Here is a 27,528-nt window from a genome sequence, read left to right on the forward strand (position 1 = left end):
TATTGCTTACCTTGAAGCGAGCATAAAACTAATTTAGTCCGTCTGGTAGGCTCGCGTCACTTTTAAAGAAATGTTCAAAAAGTGTTGGGAAAATGAGTCTGTTTATGAAATGGAGTAGGTTGCCTTGTGAACTGAGTCTGTCCTTCTCCATAGTGACTACATTTTAGATTGAACACCTTGCCGAGCCCAAGACCAGAGAGGAGTTAAAACAAAATGTGAGTAAACAGGCAAACACAAACAGATCGGTTTGGAGTATTTGGAATAAATATAACAAAAAACATTATCAAACAAACAAACAGAAGTGCATGACACACACACACACACACACACACACATAAAAGCATACATACAAGCGGAGACATGCATGCACACACACAAAAACATAAACAGACGTGCATACATGTGCGTACACACGCGTATGAATGACTACACATACGCAAACATTGTCACTCACTTTATTTTTCATCTTCTTAGACTCTTGCCAGCTGACATTGGATCCCAATACAGCACACACTAGCCTGTGTCTGTTCGATGGAGAACAGTAATGTTGCCAGGAGAGATTAGGTCCAGTCCTGTCCGAACCATCCAGACGGATATACCTCCTACCAACAGGTGCTGTGTAGAGACTGTCTCTCTGGAACTTGCTACTGGAAGGTAGAGTGGAGTGGGGAAGGGGTTCATGTAGCTGTCTCGTATATAAACAGATCAGCACAAAAGAAGATAGTCATGAGTGTGTGCTTTGGGAGGTAATGATTGATCCTGGAGGTTATACAGCTCTTCATTCAGCCGCTGTTTCATCCACAGTAATAACATGACTGATATCCCTGTCCCCTGCTCCTCCAGAATAGAGGTGTACCTGGACTACGTGGCAGGAACACTGTCCTTCTACAGCATCTCTGACACAATGACCCTCCTCCACAGAGTCCAGACCACATTCACTAAGTCCTTCTATCCTGGATTCTTTGTTTGTGTTGGAACCTCTGTGGAGATACTGACACCTACTCAGTGATAAAGCTGTCGTCTGCTGGTACCATTGTTGTGAGCTTTAGAGAATGATTTGGGATTTCAGATATCATAGAGTACAGTACTCATAGAAAAAAAGGTGCTATATAGAACCTAAAATGGTTCTTCGGCTGTCCCCATAGGAGAACCCTTTGAAGAACCTTTCCACAGAGGTTTCCACAACTCAAAAGGCTCCTACCTGGAACCAAAAAGGGGTATCCTATGGGGACACCCGAATAACCCTTTTGGAACCCTTTTTTTCTAAGAGTGCATAATAAATGTACTTCATTTGCATATACAGAGGTGTAATTAAAACCGAGTGTAACAGACTGAGCCTTTGGTTCTCGAATGAACGTGAACGCGTAATGATGAGACACGTGTACACGTCAATGGTGGAAGTTTGATTGACAGATGAAAGGGACCAATCATCATCGAGCTTAGTTGAGTCAGTCCGGGAGCGGAACACCGCTGAACAGTTCAAGGGGAGAAGTCATTTGTAGTTGATCATTAAAGTATTTTGACTTAGTTGTTGCGCTATATTTTGCACTATAACTGAAAAGTGTGTATTTGGAAAACTTGGTATGGAAGATAGTGAGACTCGTGCACCACATACACCTATAGACAATTTTGATCTCTGTGGTTTATGTTTGCTAAATAATATTCACAATGTTACTTGTACCACATGCAACAACTTAATCAAAAGTAAAAATAAATTGTACTTGCAAGGATACACTACCGCTTGTTTTTCATTTAGGATCATCATCCCAGTGTTTTCAATGAGGACATACAGCAATTGTGAATCAAATTAGCTTTTATTAAAGTATTAGTGGTTAGGGAATGAGTCATTACATGGTACAGATTTCATATGCATTATTTAACCAACATGAAAAAGAGACAGAGTTGATTCAAAATGTCTCTTATTAAAAGCCGGAAAGGCACTGTTTTAAAAAAATCATAGTTGCTGAATGTTATTTAAGCTTTGTGTACAAAGTAAGTATAAAATGTCATTCATGGCTGTTTGTTGCTTAATGTAAGTATTTTCACAGAGGGTTTGGAGACAGCGGAAGCAAATGAAGGTTCACTGGTTTTGCAATAAAGGCAGTTGCACTGCTATGGCAGTGATTGACATTATATACACTTACATACACGGAAATGAATGGTAGGAAAAAAATAGGATTATTCAGATCTGGGTTTGGAAACTGGGCCGTGTTCATTAAGCACCAAGCGAAAGAAAATTGACTTTTTAGGTAGGGACTACCTTGTCCAATAAGAAACGTTCATTTCCCTGTTCCGTTTTTAAATGTTTTCTGTTCTATGCCACAATGAACAAGACCCAGGACATCAATGATACTGGAGTACTGTCTCCCCCTTTGTTACAGTTTGGAGGAAAAGTACGTTTCACCTCGCCTTCGATCAATTAATCCAACAATTTATCTGTTTAGTTTGAAATGTATGTTTTTAAAGTAAAATAGAGAACTCGTCTGTATGAGATCATTAACATTGGTGATGGTGCATTTATGTGCTGTTGGAATAACCAGTGACTGTGAGTCTGTGAGCATGCACACATTATGTCAGGATTAGATTGAACCCCAGCCTTATATTATCTCTTCACAAAACAATTGAACGTGTCAATAAAACTAAAAAAGGGTTGAATTGGACATTAAAAACACTGATTCTAAACGCAACAAGAGAATCAAAGCACAGTTGACTTGCATCAGCCAGGTTAAAAATGTTAGGGAAAACAAGTGCCTGGTATCAGCCCATTGGGATTTAAGGGTTGCTCCTACATCAGTGAAAAAGTACTAGTTGATGGGCGGCTTTCGTAAGGAGATGCTGGTGTCAGCACTGCTGCTCTGTAAATGTCCCTAGGTTTAATACCATACATTGCCACTAGGTGGTGGACTTCATCAAAACACTTTTAAAGAGAGTAGACGTTCAAAAAGTGATGGGAAAATGAGTCTGTGAGTGGCTGGTTAGTCTACCGTCAACTCAACACATAAGAAACTTTGATAAAACATTGATAAAACAAATGATTTCTATTGTACAGGGTTTATATAGCACACCAGTGGCAGGAGTGAAATTTTTCCACCAGGATTGTGAAGAAATCGTATAAAATTGCTCCTTATCTTTGTTGTCACGTAAAAAAAAAAAACAGAGCTTTTAATGACTTGAGATTTCACCAGAATGTCCTTTCTTATCTAAAACTCAGGCAGTGAATGAATACATGTGTGCGTAGTCTACCTACAGCACGAGTGACTTTCCATAAACGTCTCACAACCATTTTGTGTTTCTTGCAGATGTCAGGATCCTTCATTTGAGCGCAGACCCCTTTGTTAGACTCTTTCTTCACAAACAACAAAAAGGTGACGGTATAAGATGCCATCTTTATCAAGAAAATACACCCAAATTACATGAACTGGTCATATTTACCATGCCTACAGGTAAAGTGTGTGTGTGTGGGGGGGGGGGGGGGGGGGGGTAATAATATTAAGAATGAAGTGATACTTTCATCGTATCGGGGGCCTAAATCAAGTCTTCAAAATACATATTAATAAAATATCCAAAAGCACTACATAATCATTCATTATTCTGTCAAAAATGGTATGTCACTGTAAACTTTACGTCAAACTTTGGTTGTTTGTAGATTGGTAAACTGATGTAAGCATTTGTGAATATATTAATGCAGTGCTTTGACATTTTATAATCACTCATACAATGGGAAAGTGACTGCCTATTTGGCCTTACTTCCTGGATCCTTACTTCCTGGATCCAGTCCCATACTGTTTTTTACTGGGCTTCAAGATTATATAATCAAATTCAGGGAAACGTGGTCATTTAAGATATTTCAAATAATTATATTCGTATTTGTGGATTTATTTATTTTAACCCGATGCCATTTATGAAGATTTTTCATTTTCATGCTTGCTTTTTACGCTTGATGACCTTTCAAGAAACAAATAATTTCAAAACCGAAGTGGCCACACTTTCCCATCATTTAATGGTCTGTGTTATCCTTTTTTTTTAGACTGTTACTAAAGAGTTACTGAAATATCTAACATACAGGTGGCAACTAAATTAGCACTTTACTAACTTCCATTCACAGCTTTTGTGAGTGACGTTAGCATTTCAACTTAAACATGATTCTGGAAGTTGATGGAATATCATACTGTTCGCTCCCAAGGGATATGGCCACACCCCTTCTGAGTAATAATTTGTTCACGGCATAGAAACTTTATGCTGTGTTCCTTACCACCCCATTCTCTCCCTTTCTTTCCCTTCCAACCCCATGTTGTTGTTTGTTGTCTCATTCTTCTTCTCTTCATGGCTTCTCTAGCACCCAATCCCAAAATCAATCCCTAGCCCCTCCCCCTTAGACACTTTTGTAAAGTGGATTGGACAGGTGCAAGAAATACAGCAGAAGACAACAGGTAGCTATTACCGCATTGCTTCTACCTATCCAGTCCTTTTTAGATCTACACAAGGCACTCAGGGGGTTTGGTTCTAGTGGGCAGTTTTGGGATTAGGCAAGTTGTCTCATTCACCTTCCTCCTCTTCCTCCTCTTCCTCCACTTCCTCACCTAGTCGCTGTCCCTATCCCGCTCCACCAGCACATGCTCAGAGTCCTCGTGCATCTCCTGCAGGGAATGGCTGTCCTCCTCGTCCTCTTCCTCTTCCTCTTCATCCTCCATCCCTTCTTCCTCTCCTCCTCCATTCATCATATCCACGTCCACGTCCAGATCCACATGCCCCTCGTGGCAGTCATCCTCCAGTCCCTGAAAAGGGTTCAGGTCCTGGGATACCTCCACCATCTCCGTCCCCTGGACTTCCACGGGCTCCATGGCCCCCTCGCGGAACTTCTTGACGTGGAAGGTGAAGGGAGGCACCTTGTAGATGGCGGTCTTGTCGCGGGCGTAGACGGTGTGGTCGGGGGTAAAGGATTTCATCACCTTCTGCCGCGACACCTTCATCTTCTCCTTCTGCTCCGGGTTGACACTCATGCGCGTGCCCAGCTTGCCCATCTTCTTCTCGATGTTGTGGCGCGTCTTCTCCAGGTTCTCCTTGGTCTTCTGCTTGGTCTTGTCGAAGTTCTCTTTGGCGTTTTTTTTGGTCTTGTCGAAATTCTCTTTGGCGTGTTGTTTGGTCTTGTCGAAATTCTCTTTGGCGTTTGGCTTCGGGATTTTCTCCACATTCTCCTTATTGGTTTTCTGCCTGTTGAAGCCCATCTTCTCCTTGGTCAAGGTCATCTTCTCCTTGGTCAAGCCCATCTTTTCCCTGGTCTTGGTCATCTTCTCCTTGGTCAAGCCCATCTTCTCCTTAGAGAAGGCGCTTTTTATGTTTTGTACGCGCTGGAGGCTGCTACGCTTAATGCGCTCGGCGCGTGACTCCTCGATGACGTCCTCGATCTCCAGCTCCTCCTCGTCAGAGGAGAGGTCCAAGTGGGGCTTCTCTTCTCCCTCCTCTCCGTTCTCCTCGGCTCCTTCTTTCAGGTCCAGCACGCTGCCTCGTCCTCCCTCCACAAGCTCTGAGAGCTTCATGGACTTTGACACGGTCAGTTTAGAGGGAATCTTCACCTCGTCCTGCAGATAAGAGGAGACATGACGCTGTTAAAGCAGATGATAGACATGCTCTGTACGTCAGAGAATATGTTTTTGGACCAATAAATATGTTTTCTTAGACCAATAAATATGCCCCCCCCCCCCCCCCCCCCCCCCCCCCACACACACACACACACACACACACACACACATATATATTATTGACAATAATAGTCAAATTATTCAGGGCATGGGTATCTGAAGTTACACATGTGTATTGCAAACACTAGCGTCTCTTTGACTACATTCATGAGGAACTTTAACTTTGAGCTTCAAAGCAATACTTGTTTGGACTTGGGTCTTGCATTCGTTTCTGTCTTAAAATAGTCTGACATGAGAATCCCACATGGGAACCCTTGCCCTGGGTTTGTACCGGTAAAACACTTGTGTGTGCGCATGTGTGTGTTTGTGAGCGTGTGTGAGTGTGAAACAGACAGTGTGTGTCCACGTGTGTGTGTGCGGAAACCCTGGTGCAGTGGGTGTGATAAAGCCTGAGATCCCGAACACCTCTCCTCTCCCAACAATACCCCCCCCCCCCCCCCACCCCCGTTTCCATATTTCCACTCCACTACAAAACCATTACATTTTCCACTGTCGTGTCTCCCTTTGGCATGAAAAAAAAAGTAACCTTCAGCATCCAAGCTTTGTATTGGATCCCGGCCTTGCCAGAAGCAATCAGTCTACCTTAATTACTCTATTGTTTAACGCCTGTACTCCTGATGCTGGTGAGTCATGTTCCTCGCCTCCTTTGCACTGCACACACACACGCACTTTCTTAATGTACACACACACATTTTTATTATTATTACACACACACACACTTGTAAATGTTTGTGCACACACACGTGCACACTTGAAGGGGTGGAGAGGCCTCCAGGCTTTTCCTGTCAGGAACATGGTGATTTCAAGGCCTCTGAGCAGGCTGCCACACGTTCAGAGTTGGACGCCGTCTCCTCACCAAGGCTCACTGCATCACATCACCTGTCTGGAACTGGGGAACCTAGACACTGAAGACAGCTTTCAACCGAAAAGTCTGTGTGTAACTCCCATGTGCAGACCAAATGTTTTCGGGGCGGTTTTCCAATGAGGAATGAAGTACACTCTTTAAAACTTGGAAGTATGCTCTTTTAAAATGTGGAAGTATGCTCTTTTAAAATGTGGAAGTATACTCTTTAAAACATGGAAGTATGCTCTTTAAAACATGGAAGTATGCTCTTTAAAACGTATGGGTATGCTCTTTAAAATGTGGAAGTATGCTCTTTAAAACGTGGAAGTATGCTCTTTAACAAATGTTTAATTCGTTCACGTGTACAAAGGACAGGCTCCACTGCTGTTAATGCCTTATTAAATAAAGGTAAAATAGTGGAGGAGGCCATTATTTTCATGATCTAACCCACCAGATAGGTGTTTTTTGAGAAGCAGCTGATATCTTGACCTGCCTCAACGAGTGTTTCTGAACAGCACAGGCACGTTTCAAGTCTTTGTTGTCGTTTCTTCCATTCCACCCATTCCCCTTTCCCACCCGTCCCTTCTCATCGTCCTGGCCTGCCTCTCCCTCTTCCTGTTCCTCGCATTCCAGGCTCGCAAACCCCTCGCTCTTTTCCCGTGTGCGTGTGTTCCTGCGTTCTGCCAAACCCCGTGTACAATGCTCCGGCTTGTTAATGGAAAAGACATTTTCTTTTTTTTTTCCATCACGGCAATCTAACTGAGTCACTCGCTTACACTGCCATATGGCTCCTATGGGTCTCCAGCTAATATTGTGCATTGTCTCCCCCCCCCCCCCCAACCCCCACCGTTAGGAAAACAGGAACAGTAAAAGGCATTAACAAAAGGGCTCGGAGGGGGTGGGGGAGTGGGGGGGGGGGCGAGAAATACCTTTTGGCTGAGTTAAACGAGGGAGACACCGCCGGCTATTTTGATAAGCACAAAGGTGATGATGCTTTTACGGCTGTCTGGAAAACCATGTGCTTGCATCGATATTGGGGAAAAAACAACTGGAGCGTCAAAGCAGGTGGGAGAGGAGAACTCCCTATTGTGTTTCATTGTTCTGTGACTGGGATCATACTTTTGGTCATGCATTGTGTTCTATTGGTGTCGAGGGTAAACGCAACCTTGACTGATGAACCCTTATTTCCTTAGTAGTACACAGGGGTTGCGTTCCAAATGGCACCCTAATCCCCATGTAGTGCATTACTTATGACCAGGGCTCATAGGGCTTTGGTCAAAAGTAGTGCACTGTAAAAGGGAATATGGTGCCATTTGGGATTCTGCCAGAAAGAGAGTCTTACAATGATTTATATCACAAGCATAACATGGGTTTTCTTGAAACAATTTCCTAGCCTTGTATGTTATCAAAGTTGTTCTGTAGGGCAGAAAGATTCCAATTGGTTCTGGTGAAAAGGTCAAGGGGCATGGTTTAACGAGCAGCAAATAGGGTTGGGCGGTATCTCGCTTTTCATACCGTCATACCGTTTCTGTACCAGACCGTATGAGTTATTACCGAATGTGTACACTAGGGGCAAACATTTTATGACCACTTTTTTTTACACACAAAACAATTTAGGCAACAGGGATCTTGATGCAGGAGGGGATTGAATGCCTCTGCCCTAATGCCTCTGCTGTAATGCCTCTGCTGTAATGCCTCTGCTGTAATGTCTCTGCTGTAATGTCTCTGCTGCAATGTCTCTGCTGTAATGCATCTGCTGTAATGCCTCTGCTGTAATTCCTCTGCTGTAATGTCTCTGCTGCAATGTCTCTGCTGCAATGCCTCTGCTGCAATGTCTCTGCTGCAATGTCTCTGCTGCAATGTCTCTGCTGCAATGTCTCTGCTGCAATGTCTCTGCTGCAATGTCTCTGCTGCAATGCCTCTGCTGTAATGTCTCTGCTGCAATGTCTCTGCTGTAATGCCTCTGCTGTAATTCCTCTGCTGTAATTCCTCTGCTGTAATGTCTCTGCTGCAATGTCTCTGCTGCAATGTCTCTGCTGCAATGTCTCTGCTGCAATGTCTCTGCTGCAATGCCTCTGCTGTAATGTCTCTGCTGCAATGTCTCTGCTGCAATGCCTCTGCTGTAATGTCTCTGCTGCAATGTCTCTGCTGTAATGCCTCTGCTGTAATTCCTCTGCTGTAATGTCTCTGCTGCAATGTCTCTGCTGCAATGCCTCTGCTGTAATGTCTCTGCTGCAATGTCTCTGCTGTAATGCCTCTGCTGCAATGTCTCTGCTGCAATGTCTCTGCTGTAATGTCTCTGTTGTTGGTTTCTGTTGTCAGTATAGAAAATCATACCGTTGGTATTTCGAAATACCCTGGTATACGGTATAAAAGGTATATTGCACAAGCCTAGCAGCCAAGTCACTAACCAAACCAATCAGATTTGTTCGTATTTGTTCCACCCAGGGGACAACTTTCATAAAATATAAGGCTAATGGGCTCTTAGCGCAGGCTTTTACAGTCTGTTACAACAGCCTTTTTCATTGCAGGTCTATGTAAGGACTCGACTTCCTTAACCTTTTCTTATTTCAAATACCATTTACTCCTACCATACTGATCAAATCGGCTTGAGACCACCAGGCACGTACGTGCACAGCACAGGAGGTTGGTGGCACCTTAATTGGGGAGGACGGGCTCGTGGCAATGACTGGAGCGGAAGAAGTGGAGGGGTAACAAATGCATCAAACACAGGGTTTCCTGGGGTTTGATGCCATTCCATTTGCTCCTTTCCGGCCATTATTATGAACCGTCCTCCCCTCAGCAGCCTCCTGTGATGCACAGTCCTACAAGTTCCACAGCATACCTGCCTAAATCCCTCTCCCCCCACCCACCTTGTGTGAAAATAACCCTCCGAATACAAAATATGATTAAGCTATTGAGTTTTAGATATTGGATGGTAAAAACTAGACATATGTGCCCTTTCTTGACTTTAATCTGCCTCCCTACAGTGAATACCTCTGCCCGGCCCAGCTCGGGAGACCTCCAATCTGTCAGTATGCAACTTCAAAGAACGGAAGTTCAGAGGTCAAGGCACTTATATAAGGCTTCTTGAGGAGCCAAAACGGGGGGGTGTAACGGAGGAAAGTGTGTACATGGAAAAAAAGAGTGAAATGCGTCCCAAATAGCACCCTATTCCCTATGAAGTGCACTACTTTTGACTGGTCGAAGGTAGTGCACTTTAAAGGGAATAGGGTGCCATTAGGGCTACAACCGGAGTGTGACAGGAAGCCAGGCATTCACCTTGGCGTGACTGATATCCTGACCCCTCCTGATTTTAAAAGGACATTGTTCTCTCAGGCCGACGTGGGGGAGACCGAGAGACAGAAGCCGACGAGGGAGAGACCAATAGACAGAAAGGCAGGAAGGTGGTGGGGGGGGGGGGTATGTATGCCTGTGTGTGTGTGCGCATGTGAGCTCGTGCACAATAACTTGCCCAATACATACAGTAACATTGCCATATTAGATTTGAACTTTGCCCATCAATTACAAATGGCAGGCATTGCAAAACACTCTGTGCCAGGGTTAAATGTGTCCTGTAGTGTTGGGAGTAGTCTATGATTTGTGTTTCATCATCACATGGGCTGCAATCTTTATCTTGTGCTGCTTGGTGTCAGTCAAGGCAGGGTGTGGTGTGTCTGTGCATGTAGGATGGTGGGGGTAATGTGTGTGTGTGTGTCTGCATATGGTTTTTCACTGATTTCAGACCTCCCCTTTCAGACCGTTCCATTCTACCACCACTGATACACAGCTACAGTGTACTGTATACACACACTCTTCTGTTGTCCTTAGCAACCACCACAGAGAAACTCCCTCCAACCCGCTGCTTCGTGTGCTGGGACCGCAGTGGTGAATACAGTCTATTTTTCTCTCTCTTTCCTTCTCCTCTCTCTCTCCTCTTTTCTCTTTCTCCGTCTCCCTCTAATTCCTCTCTCTCTCTCTCTCTGTCCCTCTCTCCAACTCTGTCCCTCTCTCATCTCTCATTCCTCTTTCTCCTTTCTCTCTCTCCGTCTCCCTCTAATTCCTTTCTCTCTATCTCTCTCACTCTGTCCCTCTCTCCATCTCTCATCTCTCATTCCTCTTTCTCTTTTCTCTGTCTCTCTCTCTCTATTACCATCTCTTTCCTCCCTCCCCCTCCCCTCTCCCTTTCTCCCTCCCCCCTCCTTCCTTCACTTAGTCTTAGTCATGGAGAGAGTGGTGCACGAGCTCTGAGACATGGCCTGTGGAAAAGTTATCTGTCTCAAAGGTGTTTACAGTGCGGTTACACTCACACTCGCTGAGTGCCTCTGCCACCCACTTAGAGTGTGTGTGTGTGTGTATAGGCACGAGCACACGTGTGTGTGTGTGTGTGTGTGTGTGTGTGTGTGTGTGTGTGTGTGTGTGTGGTCTATGCACAATAATTCAACACCACACAATGCACTCCAGTGTACATACTGTACTGAATGTTAAACTCATGTGGGACAACAACGAGCGTCACGTTCAGTCTGGTTTAACCAGGCTATGTCATCGCCTTTTGAGTACAAACATTCTAAACAGTGGTATGTAGAAAGACTATTTACAGGATGTAGAAAAACATTTGACTATCCACCTATGACCACCAACACTAACACACGCAAAGGTCTATTTTGTTAAACATGTACCTGCTTTGGGGCAAGCAGCACAAACGGGCAGTGGGGGGCTGGCGAGGCTAGCTAAGTCTAAAACAGGCGACCCATGTTGAACTGCTGCCTGCATGTCTAGTCATTGTGTTGTGGTGGGGGGGGTACTCATATGCTGAGATCAGCTGGCTGCAGCCCCGTGCCGTCAGCACAAATAAGTCCCACTCTTTCACTAACAAGCCTACGTGCCCCCCCCCCCCCCCCCCCCCCCTCTCTCTCTTTTTTTCCCCCCAACCTCCCTCTCTTCCCTCTCTCTGGCTGTCCAGTATCCGCAACCCTACTCTGCTTTTGGTCTGTTTTTCTGCCTTGTGGAGTGATTTGGTGGTGGGATGTGCAAATGTAATCCGTGTGCAAAAATGATATAGGTGGGTACAATAAAAATTCCTAGACAATTATCCTTCATGTTGTAATTGTAATATTAATGTCCCTATCCTTACCATCACCACTATACTTTACTCCATGTATATTCCGAGTCAATATTCATATCATAATAAGGAATTCCCCCGGACCACGCCCACAAATTGGGAAACAAACATTCTTTAACATTGACCCCCGTTGTAAAAGAGCCAACCTCTTCGTCATTTTTTGTTAATCCTAGTCATGGAGAGAGTGGTGCACGAGCTCTGAGACATGGCCTGTGGAAAAGTTATCTGTCTCAAAGGTGTTTACAGTGCGGTTACACTCACACTCGCTGAGTGCCTCTGCCACCCACTTAGAGTGTGTGTGTGTGTGTATAGGCACGAGCACACGTGTGTGTGTGTGTGTGTGTGTGTGTGTGTGTGTGTGTGTGTGTGTGTGTGGTCTATGCACAATAATTCAACACCACACAATGCACTCCAGTGTACATACTGTACTGAATGTTAAACTCATGTGGGACAACAACGAGCGTCACGTTCAGTCTGGTTTAACCAGGCTATGTCATCGCCTTTTGAGTACAAACATTCTAAACAGTGGTATGTAGAAAGACTATTTACAGGATGTAGAAAAACATTTGACTATCCACCTATGACCACCAACACTAACACACGCAAAGGTCTATTTTGTTAAACATGTACCTGCTTTGGGGCAAGCAGCACAAACGGGCAGTGGGGGGCTGGCGAGGCTAGCTAAGTCTAAAACAGGCGACCCATGTTGAACTGCTGCCTGCATGTCTAGTCATTGTGTTGTGGTGGGGGGGGTACTCATATGCTGAGATCAGCTGGCTGCAGCCCCGTGCCGTCAGCACAAATAAGTCCCACTCTTTCACTAACAAGCCTACGTGCCCCCCCCCCCCCCCCCCCTCTCTCTCTTTTTTTCCCCCCAACCTCCCTCTCTTCCCTCTCTCTGGCTGTCCAGTATCCGCAACCCTACTCTGCTTTTGGTCTGTTTTTCTGCCTTGTGGAGTGATTTGGTGGTGGGATGTGCAAATGTAATCCGTGTGCAAAAATGATATAGGTGGGTACAATAAAAATTCCTAGACAATTATCCTTCATGTTGTAATTGTAATATTAATGTCCCTATCCTTACCATCACCACTATACTTTACTCCATGTATATTCCGAGTCAATATTCATATCATAATAAGGAATTCCCCCGGACCACGCCCACAAATTGGGAAACAAACATTCTTTAACATTGACCCCCGTTGTAAAAGAGCCAACCTCTTCGTCATTTTTTGTTAATCCGGACCTACAGTTCATGTAGGAAATAGAGCCTGCGAGAAGAGCCCTGTGGCTTCAGGCTTATTCGACGTGGGAATCCGGTACCCAAGTCGACTTCTCATAGCTATGTGTGTACAAAACATTTAATCACAGGTTAGACATTTAACTTGTTTCGTATAGTCTTTTTGTAACTTTAGTCACTACTAGTAGCTGTATAGTCTGTTTTGTATTGTTGGTCTTGGCTAGCTTAAGGTTTTAGTTGGTAGCTAGCTAGCACTCCATTATGAAAAGGTGCATGAGGGAAGCCCTACAATATTACGTTTTTCTAAGTAGTGAGAACGCTCGGGAGCAGAAAGAGATGAAAAGTAATATTTAGACATGTTGTGCTTTTCTTAAATGTAGTTTTGTAATTGACTAAAACAAGCAAACAACAAGAAAATCACGTTTGAAAAATTAGGTAACCAACCGAGGTAACCATGGGTTGTTTTCCCCCAAGGCGGGCGGGCCCCCTACGTTCTATCTAATACCGACAGGGAGTATCTGCCTGTCCTTGAGTCTATGCTTTGTCAATATTTCCACGTTCCGACCTCAGCAGGAAAAATAAATTGCACTTTACAAACAGGCATGTGTCAGAGGACCTCGTTTGACCGCGGCAAGGCTCGAGAACCCGGGTGAGGCTCACCATGGAAGCTTTCCTCCAGCCCAGCCCAGCCCAGCCCCAAAACTCAATCGCTGTAGAACCACTCATCACTGCCATGTGTACAGCTTCTTTACTGTGTGTGTCTGCCGGGCTACAGAGGAATTCCTCTCTCACCGACACTCCCTCTCTGTCCTCCTCCCTTTTCAGGAGCAAAAACAGTTTTACATTCTTCTTTGCATACATCTGAACCTTTTACGCATCACGAAAATGTCCATCTTTAGCACAGAAGCAGAAAGAAACCAAATATCCCTTTTAGGAATAATTTCATGCCCTTCAATTTAAGTCCCTTTGAGCCCGGGTCAAAAGTAGCGCACTGTGTAGGGATTAGAGTGCCATTTGGGACGCATCCTGAAATGAAAGAAACGTCCTGCCTTGAAATAGAAATCCTTCACTGGACTATCTTTTGAATTAATGGCACTTACTTTCCAAAGCAAACCACTGACTGAAGATCGTATTAGGCCTAGTCTGGGACACTGATCTAAGGTCAGTTGTGTATTCCCCCTCTAATGGTTAAGATTACAATTGGGGGAGGGGATTGGGCTGATCCTGGATCTGTGCCTAAGGGGTGTGTGTGTGTGGGAAAGCATGCGATGGGCAAACAGTGACAGAGAGCCACTGGGGGAGAATGGCTGCTCCTTTTTTCCATTCTGATTTTCCCCTGGCCCTTAGAGAGAGAGAGAGAAAACAGACACAGTGAGAAAAAGAGAGAAATATAGAGAGAGAAAGAAAATAGAGAGAGAAAATAGACACAGTGAGAAAAAGAGAGAAATATATATAAAGAGAGAGAGAAAACAAACTAGAGAAAGAAAGAGAGAAAATAGAGAAAGAAAGAAAGATTGAAAGAGCGAGAGAGAAAAAGAAAGAGAAAGAAAAAACTGTGGAAAGAGAGAAAGAGTAATACAGTGTGTAGGGGAGAAAGAGCGAGCGACGAGGAGAGAGAGAGAACGTCGGAGTCACAGAGGGAGAGGAGAGATTGCTATATAAAGTTATGGCATGCCGGAGGTCCCTCGGGGGGAACGGAGCGCGATGAATCACAAGCTCTGTTGTTGAGACATCTCTCCTACTCGGCCCTGTGTTCACGAACTGGCCACAGCAACACCTTCACTGCCTCCCCTATGCTGGTCCTATTGGGGATGAGTGCACTTTGACTCCACCTTGTTGTTCCTATAGGGATGAGCGCAATTTGACTTTCGTATGTTGTTGCTATTGGGACTCCCTGAGCTGTTTTCAGAACACCTCTCTTGAATGGTTTCTGAGGGTGGAGCAGGGGAGAGGAAGATGGTTAATTCAGCTTATCATTCAGTAGACACACTATGTCATATCACAAGGAGAGCCGAGTAACTCAGTGAGCATACGGTACAAAGGACATGACGCAATGCTCTTCAATGAGGAACATTGGGATTTTGTTTAACTTCATCAATTGACTGTGAGGTCATCAGTGAGGTCTCGCTGAACACAAAGAGAAGTTCCCTTACAGTTCCTTTATGAGCTACAGTAAGCCCATGCCTGGCCAACACTAGCCCTGACTCCTGAAAGATAAGCAGCACACCCTTAGAGACTCCCCTATTTTTTTCCCCTCGGAAAAGGGCTGCCTTGACTAACTAGTTTCAGCTGTCATTTTGCCTATACTGGGGTAGTATAATGCTAAACCATTACATTTCTAATAATAATAATAATAATATTTTCCAGTAACAGTCTTGAAGATTTCTCAGTGAGTCAAACCGATGATTCCCCTTCACAAACGCCCTAAATAACAAAATGCACTAATCTGATCACATGATTTCGTATTGATGTTCCGCTTACAGGAATTAGCTTATTAGATATATCGCTTTGTGCTTGTTCGAGATGTAAAGCTGTAAATATGCATTTTCAAAACACTTCAGGGCTAGTCAATGTTACAGTTGAATAATTTCGCAGATGCAGACCAACAGTAAGTCCATTCAACCAACCAAAGTGAAACAAATGAACCATACAACTGGAGTGTCACAAGTACAACTTTTGTCATAAAGAACTGACATCACTGTGCTAGAATATAAAACAACAACATGCTAGGTTAAGTTTGTGAGATGGCTAGTAGTGCCAAAGTATTCTTGATACAGTAGAGTGAACGCAGGGGTCGTCCTTGGTTCCGTACAAGCTAAACACCTTCTTCGCCTGCTTTGAGGATAACCTAGTGCCACCGACTCGGCCTGCTACCAAGGACTGTGGGCTCTCCTTCTCTGGGGCCGACGTGAGCAAGACATTTAAGCGTGTTAAACCTCGCAAGGCTGCCAGCCCAGACGGCATCCCTAGCCGTGTCCTCAGAGCATGCACAGACCAGCTGGCTGGAGTGTTTATGGACATACTTTGTTGTCCCCACAAGCTTCAAGATGTCCACCATTGTTCCTCTACCCAAGAATTCAAAGGTAACGGAACTAAATGACTATCGCCCCATACCACTCATTTATGTCATCATGATGTGCTTTGAGAGACTAGTCAAGGATCATATCACCTCTGCCTTACCTGACACCCTAGACCCACTTCGATTTGCTTACCGCCACAATAGATCCACAGGCGACGCCATCGCACTGCACACTGCCCTATCCCATCTGGACAAGAGGAATACCTATGTAAGTGTAGTAGAGTTTAAATGGTTATTCCATCAAACATCAAATTATTAGAATAGTACACAACGCAGAACAGAACAACCAGGTTGAGGGTCAGTGGCCAAAGCCCGCTAACAGGAATATTCCAAGTTCAGACAGAAGGGGGGAGTCAGATCGCTATGATTGCAAGGAACTTGCGCTACTGGTACTTCTTGTTGATGTTAGGTAGGCAGCTAAAGTAGCTGAATGATGTTAACATCTTCGAATTTAGTTTCATTAAATGTATTTTCATTTCAACAGGGTGCTTGTGTCACCTACTAACACCCTGGTACTACCCGTAGCTCCCGTTCTCCTCAGTCCGAGAAAACGCTGAGAGAGAAAGGTATGTGTTGCAGATTACTCCTTTGTAGAAGTCCATAACGTGAAATAAATAAAACATCCCAAGGTTAATGCTGTAGATATTGTTATACGGGAGTGTGAGACTATTGAAACATATAGTTTACAGAGTGCTAAAAGTGCTGCTGTTGCTTGCTAGCAAGCCTTTCTGTGATGCAGACGGTTAGCTGAGCTGCCGACTGTTGCTGGCGTTGCATTATGGGAGATGTAGTTTGGTCCTCTACGGTCAGAATGGAATAGAGGCGATTTCACGTTGTGACTTGTTTATGTTGCAGTGTTTTTGTACATGAGTTGTTGTATTTTGGTACTGTCAACACTGAAAACACCTAGCAATGTATTGGGGATGTGAGACAGGATATGTGTTTTACCTTTCTTCATGCTCCTGTGTAGAAGAACTTTGTCAGATGGTGCATTGGAGACTGATGTGTTCCTGTCCTGTCTTTTCACAATACTATTGCAGGTATGGTTCTATTGTCTAGGAATTAAGATTATACATTATCTGTATTAAGGACTGGTTATTATTTTATAGTATACATTATGGCTTTATGTATGAGTGTGATTGTGTGAGTCCGAGAAAACACTGAGAGAGAAAGAACAACTTGTCAGATGTTGCATTGGAGACCGATGTGTTCCTGTCCTGTCTTTTCACAATACTATTGCAGATCAACATAAAAGCCTAAAAGACAGCCGTGGTGTCGCCCTTCATTTCTTGGTTCTCCTGTGGTACATAAGAAACCCGCTACATAAGTATGCTGTTCATTGACTTTAGCTCAGCATTCAACACCATAGTCCCTAAATAACCTCTCACCCAACATCAACAAAACTAAGGAGCTGATCGTAGACCTCAGGAAACAGCAGATAGAGCACGCCCCTATCCACATTGATGGGACTGCAGTGGATAAGGTGGAAAGCTTCAAGTTCCTCGGCGTACACATCACTGACAAACTGAAATGGTCCACCCACACAGACAGTGTGGTGAAAAAGGCACAACAGCGCCTCTTCAACCTCAGGAAGCTGAAGAAATTTGGCTTGGCACCTCAAACCCTCACAAACTTTCACAGATGCGCAATTGAGAGCATCATGTCTGGCTTTTTCACCGCCTGGTACAGCAACTGCACCGCCCACAACCGCAGGGCTCTCCAGAGGGTGGTGCGGTCTGCCGAACGCATCACCGAGGGAAAGCTATTTGCCCTCCAGGACACCTACAGCACCCGATGTCACAGGAAGGCCAAAAAGATCACCAAGGACAACAACCATCCGAGCCACTGCCTGTTCACCCCACTATCATCCAGAGGGTGTCAGTACAGGCGCATCAAAGCTGGGACCGAGAGACTGAAAAACAGCTTCTATATCAAGGCCATCAGACTGTTAAATAGCCATCACTAGCAAATTAGAGGCTGCTGCCTATGTAGATAGACTTGAAATCACAGGTCACTTTAATAGTGGAACACTTAGTCACTATAATAATGTTTACATATTTTGCATTTCTCATCTCACATGTGTATTCTGTATTCTATCCTATAATACTGTATCTTAGTCTATGCAGCTCTGACATTGCACTTCCAAATATTTATATATTCTTAATTCCATTCCTTTACTTTAGATTGTGTGTATTGTTAGATATTACTTGATAGATATTACTGCACTGTTGGAGCTAGAAACACAAGCATTTCGCGACACCCGCAATATCATCTGCTAAACACGTATATGTGACCAATACAGTTTGATTTAATTTTATTTATGCTTTGTGCAGACTCAACCCCCTGGGCAAAAACAGGTTGAATCAACGTTGTTTCCACGTCATTTCAACCCCCAAAATCAATATGACGATGTTGAATCAACGTGGAAAACTGATTGGGTTCGCAAGAAGTCATCAACTTAAAGGCATTTTGTCTTTTTTTTTCACCTTTTAACCTAAATCCAATGACATGGTGACGTTTTTTTGTTGTTCGATTTCACGTTGAATTCACGTCTGTGCCCAGTGGGAAGTTGTGTGGAGAGGAACAATGTTAAAGTAAGTGCCCCCTTCTTCTTTGGATATACACACACACACACACACACACACACAGTCCTCACTCACGTGTTTGACAGTGGTGTCAAACAGCCCTCTCGTTTGACCTTTTTTAGTGTTGCACACTACCCAAATGGCTCACATACAGCCGAATGTAATGTTATTACCATTACAAGCCCCTAATGTTTCCCCTTTGAATTCAAGATTGAAACCAGTGATTCACAACACAATGATGAAAATGTGCATGTTAGAAGCTGCCTTGACAATAACTCTCAGACTCAAACCTTTGTCTTTGACAGGGCAAATCCATTTGTTCACCTCTCTCCGGTCTACAGTGCCATATAAGGCAAGGTATCAGGAATGCTTTGGTTCTCTTAACTCACTTACTAGCCAAAATGTAGAACATTCAACATTCATTTTTGCGAGTTTCTTTCTGGGGACTTTGGCGGGTAGGGTAGCGGCCTTATCCTCTCCGGTATGACATCATACGTTCGGACAGAGAGCTTGTCAACGGACAGAATTGCAGGAAAACAGAAGACACATCTAGACAGCTGGCGTAGCGGCGACTCCGGCTCGAGTAGCCGCTCGCAGGGCCCACGGGAACTGGAGGTGGAGGGGTCGGTGGGGAGGGGGCTGCAATCTATAAATAGCGACTATCACATACTTGTTTGATTGTGAGAAGGAAGAGGCCTTTATGGGATCGGGTTCCTGTTTACGTTGGCTTGGATTTGAACCAACGGTCTAAGTCTTTGTCCTGCGAAACTCTATCTCTTGTGGCTTTCGGCCCACCGTGATGTCATGGGGTGGTTGTTGTTTAAAGGGATAGTTCACCCCCCAAAAGAGGTCGCCAGGTAAACAAAACCAACGCATGGATCACTGTCTTACATTGTCCATAGACCTGGTTATGAATTGTCAATGTCATTTTGTGATTTGGGTGAACTATCCCTTGTGTCCGTTGACAGTCGTGGCAAATTATTGCTTGTTAATTCACTGTACCAATTAAGTGACAGCTGACTGAAGGACGACTTCATTTCTGGACAAGAGGGTTTGTTGAGGGCCTTTTGTGTCCCAATTTGCATCTCCCTTTCCATCCCCCCCTCTTGGAAGGCCCATAACAGATCAACGGTAATGCCGGTCATTTGACACATATCAATACATTTATTGTTAAGTCGATAACAGCTCGATGTCCCGCTCACGGGAATTTGCTTATTAGATATTGCTAAATAGGCTCGTCTTTGTGAATGTTCAAGGCTGTAAATATGCCCCGCATATCGAGCCATGGCAGTCTCAGGGCTATACATGGCTATGGTAGCAACCGTGCCTCTTTATAGGGTTACCCGAGATACCGACAGGTCTGTGTCAAGTACTCTGAGCACTTTTCACCATACGCCCTTCAATGCCACTGCAAGATACAGCTTGCCATTGTGAGAAGCCAGGTTTTTTTTTCTTTCTACATACTTTGTCTGGGTCTCCGATCAAACACATGTACATTCATGCACGCACACACACACACACACATACGGAGTCGTGAATCTCTTCATGAACAGAAATCCATTGTTGTTGGAAAGAGTAACAAGGGGGGTGCCATGGCAACGGTGGTGACTGTCATCCCATTGGGCATCACCATAAGTCAAGCGTACAGAACAGTACATAAACCGGCCTGGACAGAAAGAATGGAGTCGGTGGCAAAGGCTGGTTACAGTTCGCAATGGATTGTGTCTACAAAAGTCCATGCAAGTTCTTGAGTGCAGACGTAGGCCACCGTATTGGATAACGTATTGTATTTATACTACTTTCCTCTATCTTTGGAAATAGTCTTGCTTGGCCAAACTCATGGGCCTATGCCACCCTTGTGTTGTGTTGTTAGACGCAGTGGGTGTGGGAGGAGACTACGCTACGGAAAGTAAAATGCCTGGGAGGGGAATGGAATGGAACACCTCATAGTATTTTTATGAATGTAACAGCAATGACTGGGAATAAGTCATTACAGGTATCTGTGTTTAATCATTACAGTGGATGGTCTGTGTGTGTGTGTTTTTGGTTTTACTCATCTTGTAGGGACCAGAAGTCCTCACAAGGATAGTAAAACAAGGACAATTCAGACAAGTGGGGACATTTTGCCGGTCCCCGAAAAGAAAAAGGCGGTTTTAGGCAAAGAGGTTTAGGGGTACAATTGGGGTTGGCGTTAGGGGTTAAGGGTAGGGTTAGGGTAAATAGAATTTTGAATGGGAATCAAGGATTGTGTGTGTGTGTGTGTGTGTGTGTGTAAGCCTACATTCTGGGCTCTGTAGTGTAGAAGAAAGTCCCTGAGATGCCTCTCTAACTCAAAACATTTGCTGATCGCCAAATGTGACATATCATATTCATCTTCATTAAAAACACCAACCACAACGTATTCTGTTTTCTGTATGACTTCTCTTAGAGCCCCCAACACACACACACACACACACACACACATCCATGTATGCTATCAATGTTTCTGCTACTTTGCGTGCATGAATACTGGATACAGTCAAATTGCTTTTTTGAGCATTCCATTTATAGACCATTTGGAGGTGTGTATGTGAAAACAGAAAAGAGAACAGCATACTTTATCGTCCCTTAGGGAAATGTGGTTTGTAACATACACGGAATGCTAGGTGGGGTTGGTAATGGTGTGGAGGGGTGGGAGTTAGGGTGGAGGGGGAGTAGGAGAGATGGAGTTGGGTTTGGAGTTAAGGTGAAGGGAGGACTGGAGGGGGGTAGCAGGGAGGGGTGATAGTTAGTGGTGTAGGGGGAGTAGGCGAGAGGAAGGTGGGATGGGAGTTAGGGTGGAGTGATGGTAGTGGAGGTGAGAGAGCAGAGCAGAGCTGGGGAGCTGGAGATGCCGATGGTATGAATCAGCTGTCTAAATATGTGCTGCTCTGGATCAAAACACACACACACCGCATCACGCACTCCTTACACAAAGAAGATGGACCCTCTCTCTCTCTCACCAGAGGAAGCTGGTGGGAGGACAGGCTCATTGTAATGGCTGGATCGGAATTTAAGGAAAGGAGTAAAACACGTTGTTTCCGTGTGTTTGATGTGTTTGGTACCATTCCATTGATTCCATTCCAGCCAATACAATGAGCCCATCCTCCTATAGCTCCTCCCACCAGCCTTCTCTGACACACACACACATACACATATTCATTTTAGAAGGCTCATCGCAAGACTAGCTTTACGCTTACCATTTGATCAGTTTCAAATTAAACAAATGATTTATGGTACTGATTGAGAAATAATCCAATCATCAAATTAAAAACCAAAAAGTAATCCTATGAGTCAACCTATAAGAATGTAGTATTCTTCTCTGCAGTGCAACAGTCTCATCTGTGGTGGATTAAATGTTCCTGTGTTGCTCTTATTTACCTCTATTTATCCCCCAATCATACTACTCTCTCTCTCTTCCCTATTTATCTCATTATCGCACTCCCCTCTCTCTTTCTCTCTCTCTTTCTGTCTCCCTTTCTGTCTCCCTTTCTAGCTCACTCGCTCACTCACTCACTCACTCACTCACTCACTCACTCACTCACTCACTCACTCACTCACTCCCTCCCTTTCATGGAGTTGTCACATTCCAGTGACATTTCACTGAAGTGTAGCCCCATTCCGAGCGCCTCTCTGAGGGGAACACAGCAACACATACATTCAGTCAGTTGTCCAAGCCCAGACTGATGCATCAGACAGATTAAACAAGGACTTACAGTAAATGTACATAAATGACATGCGCGCACACACATACACACAGCACAGCTGTTCCTGCTGATAGAGAGGTGGGAGCCGTCAATTTCGCTGATGCGCTGACCGAGCTTACACAGATTAGTGGAGCAGGTTGAGAGCTTCAAGTTCCTTGCTGTCCACATCACCAACAAACTATCATGGTCCAAGCACGCCAAGACAGTCGTGAAGAGGGCGCGACAAAACCTATTCCCCCTCAGGAGACTGAAAAGATTTGGCATGGGTCCTCAGATCCTCAAAAGGTTCAACAGCTGCGCCATTGGTTGCATCACTGCCTGATATGGCAACAGCTCGGCCTCCAACCGCAAGGCACTACATCACTGGGGCCAAGCTTCCTGCCATCCAGGACCTCTATACCAGGCGGTGTCAGAGGAAGGCCCTAAAAATTGTCAAAGACTCCAGCCAACCTAGTCATAGACTGTTCTCTCTGCTATCGCATGGCCCCTCTTTACACCACTGCTACTCTCTGTTGTCATCTATGCATAGGGACCTTAATAACTCTACCTACATGTACTTATTACTAACCGGTGCCCCTGCACATTGACTCTGCACCGGTACCCCCCTGTATATAGTCTCGCTATTGTTATTTTACTACTGCTCTTTAATTACTTTTATTTCTTATTCTTATTAGTTTTTTTGTTTTAAAATTGCATTGTTGGTTAGGGGCTCGTAAGTAAGCATTTCACTGTTGTATTCGGGGCATGTGACTAATAACATTTGATTTGATTAGGGTCCACTCACTCCCCCTACTTACTTTAGATTAACCTAGTTTAGTCTAATTTAGCCTATCAATGGCTTCTCATGTTAGCTTAGCCTAGCGTTAGCCTAGCGTTAGCTTCTCCGGTTCAACCACAGAAGATAGAGGGCTTCAGCTGAGCCGGGAGTCGTGACTACACTTGTGGTAGCCTGGGGGCCCCCGGAGGGAGTGGGCTGGTGGGGGTGCTGACTATAGGGTAAACAGGCACTTGCAAAGGGAAGATAAATACCAGTGCTCCTGCTGACTACAAAGCCACCCCAGCTGTGCCCTCAACTTTATACCTTCCCTTCAGGATGAGTTACTGCGTGTTTTTACTAGTATCAGAGGAGGGCTGCGGCTCGGTAGGGTTTCCTAAGGGCTTGGATGAGAGTTGAAAAAAAAAGATTATATCAGGAACGACTGATATATGATTTTGGCGTGACATCATAATTGGAGTTAGTTCTTAGAAGGAGGCTCGAAAAGAACATTGGAAAGATGCACAGAAACCCCAAAGTGTATTTACATTTTCATCCATCAACAGGAAACATGTTTCTGATAGGTACCAGTATCTTGTTGACTCCTGGGATGCGTTCCAAATGGCACCCTATTCGCTATGGGCCCTGGTTTAGAGTACTGAACTATATAGGGAACAGGTTGCCATTTGGGACGCACCCTTGGTGTTGTGTAAGAATAGGCATCCCCACACTATATTCTATGTCCCTAGCTTGACCTCTACATCACTGATACACACAGTACCACTCACTGGCTGGAACGAATAAACAAAGCCCAAAGAACCACACCCAGAGTATCAATCACCGGGAAGGGTTGAAAACTTCACCTTGTGGACTCTCCCTCATAGTGAAAGTGTACACATCTTGCCATCGGAACCACCTAACACTATTTGGCAGGGTGAGATAGGAAGGCATCACCAACCGTATCCTTCCTTCCAAATTGCCTACAAATGGAATGCTCCAAAATCGCTAACAGTGAACTCCCCTCCAAATAGCCTTAAAAATGGAATGCTCCAAAAAGCTTTTATCTGTGTACTGTATCCAGTATTCATGGCCCCAAAGTAGCAAAAACATTGATAGCATTCATGGCTGTGTGTTTGTTTGTGTGTGTGTGTAGGGGGGGTTGACCTTGATGGCTCTAAATGAAGTAGCACAAAACAGAATACGTTGTGGTTGCTGTTTTTAATGAAGATGAATATGATGACATGTCACACTTGGCTGTGATGTTTTGAGTTAGATAGGGATCTCAGGGAGTCTCTTCTACACCACAGAGCCCAGAATGTATTCTTACACACGAATACAAACACAAATACAAAAACAAACCGGGGCGGCAGGTAGGCTAGTGGTTAGAGCGTTGGGCCAGTAACTGAAAGGTTGCTGGATCAAGCTGACAAGGTAAAAATATGTCGTTCTGCCCCTGAACAAGGCAGTTAACCCACTGTTCCCCAGTAGGCCGTCATTGTTATTAAGAATTAGTTCTTAACTGACTTGCCTAGGGTAATAATTGTTACATTGAAAAATATATATATTTCATTTTAGAAGGCTCATAGCAAGACTAGCTTTACGCCTGCCATATGATCCGTTTCTAATTAGACAAATGATTTATGGTACTGATTGAGAAATAATCCATTCATCAAATTAGAACCAAAAAAGCCATCCTATGAGTCAACCTATAAGAATGTAGTATTCTTCTCTGCAGTACAGCAGTCTCATCTGTGGTGGATTAAATGTTCCTGTGTTGCCAGTGTATCTCTCAACATAATAGAGGAGAAAGAGTTCTGTGTGCTCTTGTGTATCATATGTATGGTAGGCCTGCCTCGTTTGGGTATGATTTGATTTGAATCATTTTTGTAGTTAAAATAAGACTTGTACAAATGGGATAGTGGACAGCTCTTTGTTGTGTGTGTGTGTGTGTGTGTGTGTGTGTGTGTGTGTGTGTGTGTGTGTGTGTGTGTGTGTGTGTGTCTGTGGGCAAGCTCACACACAGACAAAAACATTTTCTCAAAGACGGGCAAAGGGGGAAGGGAACAGAGCAAGAAAGAGAAGGGAGAGGGTGAGAGAGAGAGAGAGAGAGAGGGAGGAGGGGGGTTCTGCCCAAGCTGTGCTCGAGACAGTCAGGAGGATGGAAACTCTGAATGTTCTCACACTGCTGTGCAAAGCTGCAAGCCATTACACATTATGCCGTGGCCCGGGCTAAAAAAAGACTGCGCGGCACTCCCGAGCTCGCTGCGAAACTACAAAGTGTCTTTTCAAATGAAACATCTGGAAGTCGAGAGTGTACTGGTGGTATTTTCCATCTTTGTTTAAATAAAACAGAAAAGGGATGGCTTATAGATTCCTTATGACCAAAGAAGTGAGCTGTATCCACATGTGAAGCCATGAATGTTTTAACTCAGTAGGATGTCAAATAGGATCAAAGGCATGAGATTTGTCGGTAGTGGACATTTGTAAGGATGACCCTACCTCTACCATAGGGTGTGGCACATGGTATGATATAATCCTAGATCACCCAAGGTATACCAAAACAATGAAACATATATTGCATAGAAATATGACATAGTAGAACATATTAATAAATGTATGTGGCACTGGTTAAACTGCTTTTTTGAAGTTCAAGTTCAAATCTAGATTTTTTCCCCCTACTTGATGGATTGCTTTCATGGGGCAATTGTGTCCTACAAACATAGTGATGTGTGATGTGAAATATACTTATCTTTGAGTGGCATGTTTGCCTTTTGGAGTACATCCATATTAAAGAACAAGCTGTCATTTGGTAACTTGCCAATGATGCCTTGAGGTGAGCCACACCCCAAACTCCTCTCCCTCGCCAGTACACACTCAGCCGGGTAATATGCAAACTATCATCTGCAAAAAATACCTGTCAATTGAGTATTAACCTTTTCATGAAGTTCCACTTGTTTGTGTGTTTGCCAACCACCCCCAGTCCAGTACCCTCATGATAGTCCCCAATCCTCACCCATCACGGTGTCAAGCGGGCGTGCTGTGCCAAATTCCCCCCTCAACCAACTCACACACCACCCCACACGCCTCCCCTCCATCGACACACATATCCACACACACACACCCTCACCCCACCACCCACACACCTCCATCCCATCCCCACTCCACACCCAAACACATTCACCCAACGCTCACCTGGTAGATCATGACTTTGAAGTTGCGCCTCTTCAGCAGCTCGTTCTCGTTGCTCTCCAGCCTCTTGATCTGACCCCCTTGCTTCTCCAGGTTGGCACGCACTGTCTTCACATTGACGCTCACCTTGCGCACCTTCTCCAGCATCTTGTTGACTGAGTTGGACGTGGTGCTGTGGCTCTTGGACAGTTTGGTGAGCTCGCCCTGGATCCCCGTCACTGACCGCTCCATGTCCTGCTGCCGAGCCTCCAGGCCACTCTGCGTCTGTTGGATCTGGTCCACCGCCCCGATGATCTTGTCCAACAGAGCCAGGACCATAACGCCGTTCACCTGGGCGCCCACTTTATCCTCTTCCTTTTCCTCCTGGTCGCCCTCGGACACGGCGAGCGCCACCAACGAACGTTCCTTGGCGGCACCAAAGTCTTCGTCATCCGATGGTGGCAGGTTGACTTCGTCGTCGGAGATCTCGGTGAGGGTCTGCTGCTGCTCCTGCAGCTCCAAGTGCAGGCTGGATGTTTCCACTTCCATGACTTTCTGGATTGTTTTCTGGATGAAGACCTGAAAATAAGCCAAAGGACTGTGTATTCAAAGGAATTAGACGCCGGAAAGAGATGCTTTCTCAATTGTTTTTTTCTACTTCACTCGAACCCCTTGGGTGTCAGTTCAGTATTTTCTGCTTTCTGTCCCCTGACTCACACACTTCTCTGTCTGCCCTGTCCTTCTGTGGTCCCGTACACTTCTCTGTCTGCCCTGTCCTTCTGTGGTCCCGTAACACTTCTCTGTCTGCCCTGTCCTTCTGTGGTCCCGTACACTTCTCTCCTGTCTTTCTCTCAAACTCTCAAACTCTTTCTCTCAAACACACAAGCAGGCTAACTCTCTCTCTCTCTCTCTCTCTTCCCTATGTTCCAAATCTTTGGACAAAGTCCAGTCTACAGGGAAGAAGTCTGCTTTGGAAGTAACCGAAGGAGTGCTGGGATGTGAATGACACTCTTCCCGGAGAAACCCTTCCAGTCAAAGCAGAGCCAGCAGCTTTTTTCCTCTCCGGACCCCTTTTTCCTGGGACTCTCCCCTTTCCCCTCCTCTCCTCTCCCCTCCCTGGCCCCTCCTCTCTGTCCATGAGACTCCACCTCAGCATTGTGGGGAAACCCAGCCCCCACCTCCCCCGGACCCAGACGGCCCATCCCTCTGGGCCCCATCCCTCTCTCTCCAGCATGGTTGGAATAGTTAGAGTGGCGCTGTGGACTGGCCGTCACATGCAAGCTCAGGCACAGCAACAGGAGGAACGTGAGGTAGG

The 27,528-nt window shown here is 44.9% G+C and overlaps 1 protein-coding gene across 1 annotated transcript; it reads right to left on the reverse strand.

The window, feature by feature from the left end:
* Positions 1-1,795: 1,795 nt before the first annotated feature.
* On the reverse strand, positions 1,796-27,318 carry LOC109888288 (caveolae-associated protein 1). The gene is made up of 2 exons (XM_031800007.1): positions 26,238-27,318; positions 1,796-5,579 (listed from the first exon to the last, which is right to left on the reverse strand). The coding sequence occupies exons 1-2, from the start codon at positions 26,760-26,762 to the stop codon at positions 4,581-4,583; spliced, it is 1,524 nt and encodes a 507-aa protein (XP_031655867.1). The 5' UTR covers positions 26,763-27,318; the 3' UTR covers positions 1,796-4,580.
* Positions 27,319-27,528: the final 210 nt, after the last annotated feature.

This window comes from Oncorhynchus kisutch, linkage group LG20, assembly GCF_002021735.2.
Source record: "Oncorhynchus kisutch isolate 150728-3 linkage group LG20, Okis_V2, whole genome shotgun sequence".
Taxonomy (NCBI): Eukaryota; Metazoa; Chordata; class Actinopteri; order Salmoniformes; family Salmonidae; genus Oncorhynchus; species Oncorhynchus kisutch.

Excerpts from the sequence above, each read along its gene's own strand:
- LOC109888288 (XM_031800007.1), bottom strand. The coding sequence starts at position 26,762 with ATGGAAGTGGAAACATCCAGCCTGCACTTGGAGCTGCAGGAGCAGCAG. Across the intron at positions 5,580-26,237 it reads TCAAAGTCATGATCTACCAG|GACGAGGTGAAGATTCCCTC; the intron begins GTGAGCGTTGGG and ends TCTTATCTGCAG.